This window comes from Podarcis filfolensis (assembly GCF_964270895.1).
Source record: "Podarcis filfolensis genome assembly, chromosome: 2".
In the NCBI taxonomy this organism is placed as follows: Eukaryota; Metazoa; Chordata; class Lepidosauria; order Squamata; family Lacertidae; genus Podarcis; species Podarcis filfolensis.
This window is the reverse complement of record NC_139605.1, coordinates 55,797,252-55,811,235: the sequence shown is the minus strand read 5'-3', so window position 1 is coordinate 55,811,235 and position 13,984 is coordinate 55,797,252. Positions and strand designations below refer to the sequence as shown.

General features: G+C 45.7%; 1 protein-coding gene across 2 annotated transcripts; it reads left to right on the top strand.

The window, feature by feature from the left end:
• The first annotated feature begins 316 nt into the window (after window positions 1–316).
• On the top strand, window positions 317–13,119 carry F12 (coagulation factor XII). 2 transcript variants are annotated; one of them, XM_083603691.1, is made up of 14 exons: window positions 317–440; window positions 3,072–3,108; window positions 4,393–4,495; window positions 4,683–4,753; window positions 5,449–5,556; window positions 6,004–6,135; window positions 8,131–8,235; window positions 8,696–8,867; window positions 9,508–9,608; window positions 9,692–9,998; window positions 10,520–10,656; window positions 11,273–11,416; window positions 11,854–12,002; window positions 12,715–13,119. In XM_083603691.1, the coding sequence occupies exons 1-14, from the start codon at window positions 372–374 to the stop codon at window positions 12,868–12,870; spliced, it is 1,791 nt and encodes a 596-aa protein (XP_083459817.1). In that variant the 5' UTR covers window positions 317–371; the 3' UTR covers window positions 12,871–13,119. The 2 variants fall into 2 exon arrangements, with proteins under 2 accessions (XP_083459817.1, XP_083459818.1); XM_083603692.1 differs by lacking the exon at window positions 8,131–8,235.
• The last annotated feature ends 865 nt before the right edge of the window (window positions 13,120–13,984 follow it).

Genomic DNA, 13,984 nt, shown 5'->3' with positions numbered 1-13,984 from the left:
CAAGCTTTCCTTTGCAATAGTATGTTTTTCTCCACCCCACCCCCTAGAGAAAAAGGCAATCAATTAATATTCTCACCATACTTGACATCTGGTTCTGTGCTGGCTGAAGAGATGTTGTGGACACAGAAAACAGACACATGGGTCCGTTGGGGGGAGTCAAACCATTTTTTAATTTTCTGGCTCCCAGCCCTATACTTCTATTTTAGTCTAGTCTAGTCTAGTCTAGTGTTTGTTTCCATGCTACAATCCCTACACTGCTGATTAAATCCCACCCAAAGACCTTTGCTTTGAGCTGCATCGATCTGGGGCTGTTTGCTTTGCCTGAAGCAAAGGAACAAAGATCACCATTTTGTCCTTCCCTAGGTGCCGCCATGACATCCCTGCTGCTGCTGTTGCTGCTGCTGATCTTTGTGGTTCTTATTCCAGGGCAACCATTCCGGGTGAGACTCCTGGGGCATCCATTTAACACCCATTTGATTTCTCTTTCCTCCCCACCCCCTGGCTTTTTGCTTAGGTCTCCCTCCTAGGCCCATGATAATTTATCCCCAAAATCTCATTCCCATTTTAACATTTCTACAGCTTGCCCAATAAGAGTGATAATACATTTGTCCCTGTGTCCCTATTTTCCAGGGACAGTCCCGGATTTACAGAGGCCACCCCGGTTTCTGATTTGATCTCATAATGTCCCACTTTTCCTTAGGATGTCCCTATTTTCATCAGAAAAATGCTGGAGGGTATGGTAGGGTGTACCTTTTTTCATTAGCAAAATGTTGGAGGGTATGGAGTTATCCAGCACCAGAGCCATCAGAAGGCAGTCCTGTATAGGGAAGTTTTTTTAAATCTAATGTTGCATTATGTTTTTATATATGTTGGAAGCCACACATAATGGCTGGGGCAACTCAGTCAGAGGGATGGGGGTATAAATAGTAAAATGATGATGGAATAGGACGTCCCAATTTTCATCAGAGAAATGTTGGAGGGTATGTGAGGGCCTCCAGCAAGGAAGCGAAGCAGGAGGTAGTCTTTGTTGGTAAACTATTCAGGGTGAGATAGGCTTCAGGAAGGGCCTAGAGTCATGGAGGCCAATGTGCAGTGCTAGCACCCCACCACCACCTCAGATCCATCCTAATAGTTTGGGCCTAACCCTCTGCATTTGTGGGGCTTGTGAGTTGCCACTGTCTGAACTAAGATGCAAAGGCCTAGGCAACTCAAGCATGGTGTGAGGAAGGAACTGTGATGCCTGATTCATTTCAGGGGCTTTTCTGGTGTATTGCTTTATTACACAAGGAGTGCACAGCTGTTTCTCAATTGTTCCAGGGAACCCCAAATGCCCACCAGGTAGGAACTCTGCTTCCTCAGCACTCAGACCATTGTATCTTGTTGAGTGGGATATGTGGTTCACCCACCCACTGCTTGAAGTCAATTTGCAAAACCATGGGAGCTCTGTGAGTTAGTGGCAAGCAACACATTCCATTCCCTTCCCAATGCCTGTGCAAAATGATGTGAAAGATTTTAAGAGCTTCATGTTTATTTTTCTGGCTTTAGAGGACGAGCAGTCCCCCTTTACTGCTCCCAAGGGAGTCCCAGTGTAGCCATGGTGGGAGAGGCAAATCTCCCCTACGCGTGCCCGCCCCAACCCTAAAATCTGGAAAACTTGCGCAAGGCTGCTTCCTCCCTCGCAGAACTGCCTCAGCCATTTTTGCACTACCCCCTCCCAAAAAAATGTATATATAGGGTATGTGTTTCCTTCTGCACAGAAAACATGTCTATTGTGCCATTTAAAACAGAAAGCAGCTGACAAGCTGTCCTTCAGGGTTGCTACAACCCCCCATCTCACACATGCTTTATGGTGCATACTCATAAGAGTGAGGGGAATCCCACTCATTCCTGTCACCCCTGCTGTGGGCTGTGTGTGTATCAGTACATCAGGGTAACCAATGCTGATTCCACCTCCCAGCATTCCTAGCGAGCGTGGCAAATGGTCAGGGATGCTGGCAACTGTACCTGGAAGCAACATGCTGGCAACCCAGATGTATACATTATGTAAGAACAGAAGCCATTCCTTTTGCCTTCATTCCCATTCCTCCTCCAAGTTACCATTTCGTCATGGGTCTCGGCCCTCAGCTGGAAGGAAGAGGAAATTTCCTACCACCCTGTAATATTACAATTGGCTGTGCAGAAGTTTTTAATTCCTTCCCCGACCCTCTCTCTCATACTCAACTTTTATACCTTCAGTTTACAGGCATCCCTAAGGATTTTTAGACAGATTTTACTTATTTGCTAAGGCATGACAGCTTCCAAAACAATGACACAATCAGTCAAAACACACTGAAAATAAAAAAAAAATGCAGAATAAGTATGAAAACTAGGGCTTCATTTGAATTGATTAACTGATTAAATAATTTTTAAAAATAAAACAAATTATTTTCTAAGCACAAGTACTTATAAAAACTGCATATGGCAAGCACCCCACCTTTCATACACAGGAGAAGATACCTTTCCTAAGACGATGCTTCGTACAAAACACATGAATATAATCTAAAAACAAAAAAAGTGGAAGCTTTTGGCTTCAGAGCCATGATTCATATATAAATTTAGGCTATAAACAATTAGCTGGGATTAAGTTGCACTGACCTCTGGGGCTTACTTCTGAATAGACCTATCAAGCACCGCACTGTTAATTGATTAATCAACTAACCCAAAATTATGATGAATAAACAGAGATTTCTTTAATCAGATGACTGCTCTGATTAAACAAACAAAAATTACAAATCACAAATAAAATTCATTAAAAGGGTAGCCTGCCTCTCACACTATCCCTTTACATTTTAGAGGTGTTGTAGAATGGAGAAGGACAGATAATTTATAAATTATTTATATTACTTTCAAAAATGGTCTAAAAGCTTTCAAGGATGCATATGCTATACAGAATATATGTATATGCAGAATAGAGCCCTTCTGGGGCCAGTTGAATGCAAGCCCCAAAAGGGCCTTTGAGGTGTTTATGTCCCAGAACAGAAAATGGTATGTTTAAACTATGCTGCAACACATCTGTTTTCTTTTCTGGGTAGGATCTGCATGGCCGGCCATTTAGGAGGATGCATGAAGGTGAGTTTCAACTTTGTGCTTGTGCCAGTGAAAGGAACAGTAGCCACAAAATGAGCTATACCTTCCAAGCACATTCAAAGCATTCCCTGCCCCCAAGAATAGTGGGAACTTTAGTATGTTAAGGACACTTGGTTGTAGCTCTGTGAGATCCCAGGATTAATTTTATGTGTTTTTTTTCTTTAAAAATGTTTAGGGGTACTCTCATTTTGACTCAAGAAAATCACCATTTTATAGTTCAAATTGGGGAAAATAAATACAGTAAATGGACAAAAGTACAAAGATTCACAAAATGTTTAGGGGCATGCGTCCCCCTGCATCCCCCCAGAAAAAGCACTGTTTTATGTGTTTTGAATGTGCTGTAAAAGTATGCTGTGTACACAGCCTAGGATTCCAAGATTGGGATCCTACGGTCCTACCCAGATCACCAAAGAAAGGAGGCATTATCCCCTCTCTCCCTGCCTTCTATTGTGAGGTGAAAGACTATTGCACTACTTAAGTGCAAAGTAGTTCAATAGTCTTTCACCTCGCAATAGAAGTGAAGGAATGGGAGGCTGGTTTCAGGATTAATAACCATGCCTGGGATGGAAGAGAATTGGTTATTTCCCTGCAACAGAAGTGCTCATTTGAGGAAAGAAGCCTAGAGTCCATGGCACAATTGCATGAAAAGCGTAGGTGTCTTCTATCAGCTTAGAAGGCACATGGATGTGACCAGAAGCAGGGGCCAGGCAGGACAGAAGTGTGATTTGCCAGCATTTATATTCTTGCACACCACCTCAATCTCCAAGCGGTGCAAGAGCCCAGGGATCCCAGGGTTCGTGTTTCCTTTTGGGAGTGAGGCACAGCAGGGACAGTGCCGCCTTTATGATACATGGTTTATTTACACATATATACAACCTGAGCCTACAATGGAGGGGTTCATAACATCAACACCCAAAAGCGTCTTGTTTCTCCCAGAGCCGCAGCCTTGGATTCAAACAGAAAGTAAACATGGCTCTGAAGCATTCCTCTGACTTTCTCTCCAACTTATGCTTTACCTCTCAGTCACATCGCTGCAAAACTCAGCCTTTGGCCACCTTGCCATCTTGCACAGAGACGCTTTTCCTTTGTTCTCTTAATGGTCCACCCAGGTAATCACCTCAACACAGGAAGTCAGCCTGACTTATAATTTAACAATTGCTGGTTCCAGGGGTTAGAAGGGTCTCTGCTCCCCCCATCCAAACTCATAACAATATTTCTGAGCCTGTATCCTCAGTGGAAGCAGCCCATTTATTTTTTGCCTTGCAGAGACAGAACTCAGTGAGCACGAGCCCTGCCATTTCCCTTTCCGCTTCCAACGTGAAATGCACCATTCTTGCATCACGAATCATTCCATATTTCATAAGCACTGGTAAGCTTCTCTTCTTCACGAGAAAGAGTCATATGGGGAGTACAAACAGTAGAACACGCTAGGGAAATGGGGACGGCGGACTTTAAGGTGGTATGTGGGGAAAGGCATGATGGCCTGCAGCTTCCCGCTTTGGATTAGGCCCAGCTTCTAGGTTTTCCTTCCATGACTCAAAACGTCTCTCCATCAGGTGTGCCACCACAGAGAACTACGACCGAGATGGGAAATGGAGGTTCTGTGGGAAAGAGGAGAGGCCAAGAGGTGAGTCGGTAGGGGGAAGTGGGAATGAAAGAATCTGTTCGAACCACAGCAGGCAGTGAGGGGAGAAGCTTCACCAGGGTGTGCAAGCGCCTCCACCCCCGGTTGTTTAGCCTAAAGTGATGCTGGTCCTCAAGAAAGCAAGAAATAAATTTGTACAGCCTCCAGCGCTGCCAGTCTTTACGACCAGCAGCATGCAGCACCCAGGCCTTACTCCAATATCCATGTAGCTCACAGGTTGAAAAGCTCAGGCCCACTGGCCAAACACAGAATTATCCTCAGGCCTCAGGGCTCTTCCTGGGCTAAGCCACACCTGCTCTCCCTAAGTCAAACCCCTCACGATCCCTCCTTCACACTCTCTGTTTTTGCCTGGCTTAAATGTGCCCTTGAATTCCAAGAACGCCTCTTGCTTGTCTGGATGGAGGATAGCGAGGGCTGTGTGAATGTGTGTAGAAACCAACCTACTATACTAAGGGCAAAATTCATTTGTTCCAGCCACTTTTCCCACTCACCACTGGCATGTGACCTTCACAGAATCACAGAATTATAGAATTGGCAGGGACCCTGAGGATCATCTAGTTCAACCCTCTGAAGAGAACATAACTCTTGGACTGAAAAAAATTATCTATCCCCGACATAGCCCAAAGCCTGAGACTTCCAGCCATTACTGACTATTGGATTTATTTATTTTTTGGCAGGACACTGTGACCCTAACCCATGCCAGAACGGTGGGGACTGTGAAGCTAGGCGAATGGGATTCCATTGTATCTGTGCTGCTGGCTTCCATGGGAAACACTGTGAGAAAGGTATCTGAGGCTGGTTCCTGGAACTATAGCACATGGAGACCTGGCCTTGGATATCTGCCCTCTCTCCCCGGCACCCTGGTCAACTTAAAAAGGTCTTTACTCTGGGGCAAACCTGATCTTATGTCTCCTGCCTGAGACTGAGAACCGGCAGCACATCAATCAACATGGCTGATAGCCATGCCTCCATTACGAAAGGGGCTGGTGGACCTCCAGAACCTCACAGTGTTAGGTTGGGTAGCTCTTTTTATTCCTGGTACATAAAAACTCAGTATGGAGATTATTAAGGACCATGACATCATATTGGCACATATGGTGACCTGGCTGTTTTCACACCCCATGAATCAACCTTTGCCAACTTGATGCCCTTCAGATGTTTTGAACCACAGCTCTTATCAGTCCCAGTCAACTGTGCTCTGGTCCATAACATCCCATCACTTTATTTTTCAGAAGACTGCTTTGGAACTAAAGGACTGCTGCACATTGGCAGGAAGGACACCTGGGTACGGCACCGGCCTACTGGACCAGAGGAGTGCCATTGCGCAAGAAAGAAGCTTGTCTGCAAGCCCATGCATGCAAAGGGTCAGAGCTGAGCAGAAGTTGACATAAAGTGGGGATGGGTGGGTGGGGCAAAACAAGGCAGACAGGTGGGATAAGACTACCCTCTGTGGTCACTACATTGCCTGGGCTTCATTTGAAATAACTATTAACAAAGTTAATAGCTTCTAATTCACTTCCCCGACAAAGACAACACAAAGTGTAATCACTGAGTATCGCTCACTATATCATATCTAGATTTCTGATTTTTCACTGGATAAAATAAAGCATTGCACACAACTGCATGTAACAAATCTTCAATAATTAAAAACCAAACGAAACCAGAAAAGCTGCTTGTGGAAACTTTGATTTGGAGTGGGGGGGGGTGTTGCAGGGAGATGCATAAACCTTTCTTTGCCTGCCTGTTATTTTTCTGTCCCAGGGGCTCCGGGAGCACCTTTTCCTTTAGAAAAATAAAAAAAGGCTGCTAGCATTTTGTTACATGCATCTGTATGTAATGTTTAGTTAGGTCCTTTGTATTCCAGTGATGCTGCATCTAAAAGGCTTGAGAATAAGTCTTTTCATGCCCATCCTTGGCTGCAGCCACTGTAATTCTAAAATGATTAGAACTCCTATAATCTTTTGAACCTCATCAAAACAAAATATAAACTCCAAGCAGGTATCTTTGTATTGTTGTAATGAAGGTTCTTACTCCAATATCCTCATCATCCCTAGAGCCTGTAATATAGTAATGGTACATGAGATGGATCCAGTCTATGTTAAGAGTGCATTCCTATATGTGCCTACACAGATGTAATTTTCATTGATTTCCAGTGAGGCTTACTTCCCAGGAAAGTTGGTACAGGACTGCAACCTTGGTTGAACTTAGGTTCCATTGAAATCATTAGAATGAATGGCGGTTGACTATTTGCCAATGGATTTCAATGGGAACTAAGTTCAACTAACATGTTCTGGTTCCAACCCATAAAGATCATAGTCCTGCATTTTAAGCCCAACACAATATGTATTATTTTAATCAAAACACAATTTTAAAGAAATCATAACACATTAGAGCCATGGCTCACAGGGAATTTACACCAGAGACTGTTTTCAATGCGAGACTTGAGTCTGAGGGTTCATCCATGCTTTCTCTTGTCCTGCTGCTTCCCTCCCCCCAAAATTCCACTCTTTAGAAAAACATGTTCCCTCCTGCCTCTGTGACTATAAAAGCTGCTTGATATTCATATCTCTACCACTGAATCCTTTCACAGCTTGGAAATAAGCAGTGTCTCATGCTAACATCTGCAGATGAAACAACTTTTAAAGGCATGGACAGAAGCAGAGGCCAGTCATTAGACCTGGAACGTTAAAACTAAAACAAATGTGCCGTATGGGTGGCCCAAACCAAAGCCAACTCCCATGCATCTGGAATTAGGAAGAATGGCTTCTGGGGACCCAGCAATGCTGGTGCCTGCATTATAGGTGGTGGACTTGCCTCATAATGCACAAGGCAAAGATGAAAGAGGGGCATAGAGAGGTAATCTTGTCATGACAGAGCACAAGGAATGCAGCTGTCACACTGTATATGGAACGAGGAGAGATAGGATTATTCCTTAGTTGATGGATCAGCAGGTCAAAAACATCATAGCAGGGAAGGGAAGGAGTAGGCAGTTAAGCAGATACTAGATTGATGGAGTCTCAACTGCACTGTTAATTCTTGAGCCAGACCTTGCTCTCAGTTGTCTCTGAGGGTCAATAGCTCATTGGCAGAGCAGATGCATTGTATGCAGAGGGTTCCAGGTTCAATCCCTGGCGTTGTTGTTGTTTAGTCGTTTAGTTTGGTCCGACTCTTCGTGACCCCATGGACCAGAGCATGCCAGGCACCCCTGTCTGATATAAAAGATCCCTGCTTAAAGAGCCTAGACTGGTGCTGCTGCCAGTCAGACCAGAGTAAGGCAATATTGGGCTACATGGGGCAAAACAGTCTGACCTCATACAAGGCAACTTCCTGTGATCTATATCACTTTCTCTGACCCACAGCATGCGCAACAAACAATTGTATGAATGGAGGCCGCTGTCTAGAAGTGAAGCACAGCTCGGTGTGCAGCTGCCCTGAAGGGTTTTCTGGGCCACTGTGCGATATAGGTATGTTTCTATTTTTAAAATCTTTAAGAATCACACTTACAATTCTTACAGTTGTAAGTGGTTTACAACAGAATAAAATGCACCATGAAACTCATATCAAAAGTAGTAAAGTAGGAAAATATATCAGTTTGCATGTATGCATGTTTAAAACTGCCCAACTTTGAAAACCAGTGTTGGCTAATGAAATGGAAAATGGGAACTGCTGCTGTTGGCAAAAAAATAATAAAAAGATGTACACCGGGTAAAGTTACTTCAGTCACATACTTAATGTTCTATTCTTCAATTCTGAACATTGTATGTGGCCCCTGAACTGAAGCATAGATTCCTCACCCCTGATGCAATAGTGAGAAGGGGCTGTTCTCTTTGGAGAGGGTAGACAGGGGCATAAAAATATTACCTTATTCAAGGCCTAACCTTTTTTCCAAAGCACCTGAGGGTCCCTGGTCTTTTTATTCCCTAGAGCACACTCAGACCTGCTACAGAGAGAATGGGCAGCTATACCGAGGCATGGCCCACTACACTGTCTCAGGGGCACCGTGCCTCCCCTGGGACTCCCCACTCCTGTTAAATGAGTTCTCCAGCAGTATGAACAACTCATCCATCTTTGGCCTGGGGCCACACGCCTTTTGCAGGTGAGATATATTTTAGCATGGGAAATGGGGATGCTTGTGACAGAACACAGGAAATGTTAGTGAGAGGCAGCACCGGCTCTATCAATTGACAAAGTAAGGCAGCTGCCTCAGGCAGCAGATGTTGGGGGTGGGAGTCAGGGAGTGGTGGCATGGGATTGAAGGACAGAGTAGTCTGTGCCACATACAGTCTGCCCTGTGCCTCCTACACTATGCCGAACCCCTTAGGTGCAGCAGAAGATACTGTCCTGTTGTAAGCGCTGAAGTATAATTCAGCAGCTGTGATTCCAGATGGCTTTTGGAAGTGGGAGAGGAGTACCATATTGGCTTTTGCCTCAGGCAGCAAAATGCCTTGGTCTGGCACTGGTTCAGAGGGCATCTGGGGGAAAGTGTCCACGTATGGAAAGCGCCACAACTAACATCCAAGAAGTAGAGCAGATGAAAGGAAATTGAAATGCTAGGGGGTGAGGTGAGGTAAAGGAATGCAGCTGGCACATGGACAGGGGACAGATGGGAGATACACACAATAAAATTATTATTATTATTATTATTATTATTATTATTATTATTATTATTATTATTGAAGCAAGGTTGCTGAACATTGCCCTTGCTTAAGAGAGGACTGGGCCTTTTCTTTGTGCAGAAACCCAGATGGTGACAGCCGCCCATGGTGTTATGTGCTGCGCAATATGCAGCTCAGCTGGGAATTCTGCAATATCACCAGCTGCCATCCCCAATATACAGGTGAGGCATACCATTTGCTCTGGAAGAAATGGCGTGTGTGGCTGAACCTGACATGAATGAGAGCTAAACTGTTTTCTCCCCAGATACCATGGCACCAACGGCAGCAGTACCTCTGGCATCTTTGGAAAGAGAGTCAATGGCTCCGAAGAAGCCTGAGAGCGTCAGGCCAACAGCTGGACCAAGCCAAACTGTCTCCATCCCAGCTCCAGTGTGTGGGCTGCGCTTTCCCAAGACCACCACCTCCTCACGCAGTCGTGTAGTGAGAGGCATGGTGGCACTTCGTGGCTCCCACCCCTACATGGCTGCCATCTACATAGGGGATCAATTCTGTGGAGGAAGCCTCATTGCTTCCTGCTGGGTCCTGACAGCTGCACACTGCCTAGAGTTCAGGTAAGTCTTACCATCCATCCCAAAGTCCACAGACACTGGGCTGCATCCAGGCTACTTGAACATAGTGCACAATGAAATCAGTGAAAGTTAGGTTGTGGCTAGCTTGCCCCACTGAGGTACGTTAGGCCAGAGTTTGGAATGATGGTAGAAATCCTTATCAGCTTGATGGAGATGACAGACATGTTAATTTATTGATGGTCACTTGTTAAAGCTCTCTCCCCCCACTGCATCCCATGTTATGTGGCCCAATCCTATGCCTGTTCAATGAGACATGTCTCACTAAGTTCAGTGAGATATACTACCAAGTTAATGTGCATTAGGATTGTTGGGAAACCTGCGTCCCTCCACATGTTGTTTGACCACCACTTTCATCCTCCCTGGCCGTTGGACATGCTGGCTGGAGCTGATAGGAATTGGGAGTCCAACAACATCTGGAGAAAACCATGTTGGCTACACCAAAATCTGGAGAATCCTGTTCTGAGCCATGAAAGACTCTGCTGACTACAGATCTTGTACCATAGGCCAGATGTTTCCAAGATTTCAGTGGTGCTGGGCCAGACCCAATACAACAGAAGCACAGATGGCTCAGTGAAGTTCCAAGTACAGAATTATCTACTGCATGAGCATTATTCTGAGACCACCAAACGCCATGACATTGGTGAGAGCCTCTTTTTTATGTCCTGCACCCCCTTACCACCACAAGGTAGCCAGACTTGCCTGAGCCCTCGTTGGCCACAACAACCAGTCCAATCTCCTCTGCCCATGCTCATGAAACATTTTGGGGGCTCTATATGGCATTCGACCTCACCAAGACCCACCCAGAAGAGCCCCTAGTTAGTCTTTCCAGACTTGTGTGTATCGCTCAAGGACATGAACTGCAAGGCCCTAATCTGGTGCTGGGGGACCTGAGGCCCTCCAAATGTTGTTGGACTCCATCTCCCATCATCCCTGACAATTGGCTGGAGCTGGTGGGAGTTGGGAGCCCAGCAATATTTGAAAGGCCACAGGCTGACCATTTCTGCCATGATCCATGTCATGCTGCCCCAGGAGGGAGTGGAAAATATTATATTGGATTATGGTAGGCCAGATGTCTGCTCACCTGCCTTGTTGGTGCGAGTCTTCATTCTAAGTTTCTTTTCCCAGCCCCAGTCCAGAGTCGATCAAGGAAGACAAGGCTTTCATCCACTCCTCTCTGCCTACCTGTCTGCCCGCCCACCCCTGCCAACCTCATCCCTGAGCCCCAATTCTAATCTGCTCTCTTGTACTCTTCCCAGCACTGGTGCGATTGAAGGAGAAGGCGCCAGGACACTGTGCTGAGTTGTCACACTCCGTCTTGCCAGTGTGCCTACCAAATTCAACAGAGACATTTGACACCAGCAAGCCATGCCAGATCGCAGGATGGGGACATATGTATGAAGGTGAGAAGGGAGTGGTCAGATAAAGACATGAAGTTTAGGCAGGCCTTATTATCCTTCCCTTAAACATCCACGCCTGCTGGCTGGCTACCTGTTCCCACAGAGAGGGAGGGCATGATGCTGTCTCATATTCTTCTCTGCCCCTCCCTTATCATCCATTTCTGAAATCCCCACTCATGTTGGATAAACAAGGTGCCAGATGGTGCCTGCAATTCCTTAGCATCTTTTCCATCTTGATCTACCATATTGAGCAGGGGGTTTTTCCACTGATCAGCAAAGGCAGCCCACAGCTAAAATCTTCCGTACAAGAGGGATTGTTTGGGATTGGCAGCGGACTTGTGAGGTCTCAGGATGCCCAGTTTTCTCAATGGCCACAAGGCCAAACTTGGATTGTGCATTTGGATGGATTGGTTCACTGGGGTCCTCTTCTTTCCCTGCAGGAGCCGACAAACTCTCTGTGTACCTGCAGGAGGCAGATATGCCTATCATTCCTCATGAGCAGTGTCGTTCCGAAGAGGTCCATGGGACCCACATTGCAGAAGACATGTTGTGTGCTGGGTACATGGATGGAAGAGCTGATGCTTGTCAGGTGAGACTATATTGAATTACCGGCAGCACAGGGAGATCTCTGGCACACAGAACAGAGCAGGCTTTGTGGTGGAGACAAGCATTCATGTTTGCAAATTCATTCATTTATTGCATTTATATCCCACCCATAGGAGCCAACTCCTAGGGGCCAAGGTCCCTTTATCCCCCCCCCATGAAATATTTGAGGAGGCATTGCCATTCAAAAGGTGTGTGCGCGCAGCATCATGTGATTGATTATGCAGGGTGGGGCATGTACCCCTGATCCCACCTTTTTCTCCAAGGAGTTCAAGGTGGCATACATCAGAAGGTAGCTCCCATTAGGCTAGGAGCTAGTGTGAAGGCTAAAACCTTGAATTTATGTTCTGTTCCTCCTACTCCCATGCTCTCCCTATGCTCTGCTATTAATCTCTGTACATTCCCTGTATGAAGTACCAGAGGCATTTGTAACAAGATCGGACTCCCTTGGAAGGTGGTGGACTCTCCTTCCTTTGAGGTTTTTAAGCAGAGAATGAATGGTCGTCATGGATGTTGCAGCTGAGATTCCTGCATCGCAACAGTTGGATGGATGAGCCTTGTGGTCCCTTCTAACTCTACAGTTCTATGATTCTATTATTCTAAGTGTTGATCTCAATAACAAAATGTGAAGTGGGATGGGGATGGGTTTGATTCTGGCCTCTGCCTATGTATTCACACCCCTGCTTTCTGTGTTGCAGGGAGATTCTGGTGGACCCCTGGTGTGTGATGAGCAAGGCAAGGCCACACTATATGGCATCATCAGCTGGGGCACAGGCTGTGCGCTGGAGAACAAGCCTGGGGTCTATACCAGAGTCACTCACTATCTTGACTGGATCCAAAACCACATGCGTTAGCAAGCCTGAGATGGCAGTTTCACAAAGCCAAAACCTATGCAGCTGCCTTTTGCGGGGGTGGGGGGGATGGATGGGGGTACAGTGTCTTTCTCTGCAGCTATTGATCTGCTCTGTGTATGTGTGTAAGCATGTGTGTGTGTGTGTGTGCAATTCTGCTAGACTAGACAGTATTTCAGAGTTATTTTTTTTTTTAAGTCAGATATGTCTGTGTCATTTACCCACCATAAAATAAATCAAATTTCCAACAAAGGGAAATTGTCAATTGTCCAATATGGGCACTATCATTTCTGAAGAAATGCTACCTGGGAATGTACTGCTATCTGACATTGATTGGTCCAGCTGATTACCCCTCATCTCCACTCTAAGACTGTTTTCATGTTCTTTGTCTTGCCTTCTCCCCTGAACACCTCACATTTCTCCTCCTCACTTCCATCTTCCTCACAGAACACTGGCATGTTTCTCCCACCCCCGCCCTACAGCCCATATTCTTCAGCTCCAGGCAACACCCTCTGCATTATTCTTGAGGGGGAAGGTGTGGTTTTGAATGCTCACAGAGCTATGGAAGCTGTTGTCCTGTGGCCAAGCCCATGGCCGCTCAAAACCGACTCTCAGCAGAAGAGCTTGTAGTGCCAAGATCACAGGCCTAATTTGAGCATGTTAGTATCTTGTGCATGCTCCCCCAAGAGGAAAAAATAAACAAAAATTGTGTTGAAGCGGGGGGGGGGGGGTAGAAGATTTATTAATTTCTGAACACCAGAGGGCAGCCCATGTCCACATTATCTCCAGTAAGAGACTCCAGAGCATGGACGGCAAATTTGCATCGACTGAGACTAGGAAACTCATTGAACATAATTTTTATCACCACTTTATGACATACACTAGGTAAGAAAGCCCAGATATTGGTGGGATGACAAGCAAGGGCCTGCCCAGCCTACCAGGATTCAAGCAGGATAGAAATTGGGACACAGTGACAGAGACCAGCTGGAAAAAGAAACCTGCAAGTGCTATGTGCACAGTGCAGAAGGACCAAAGAGTTTGTTACAGAACTTATATTCTCAGAAGAAAGTACATAGTACACCGCACTGTGCCTTTTTCAACTACATGTTCATACCCT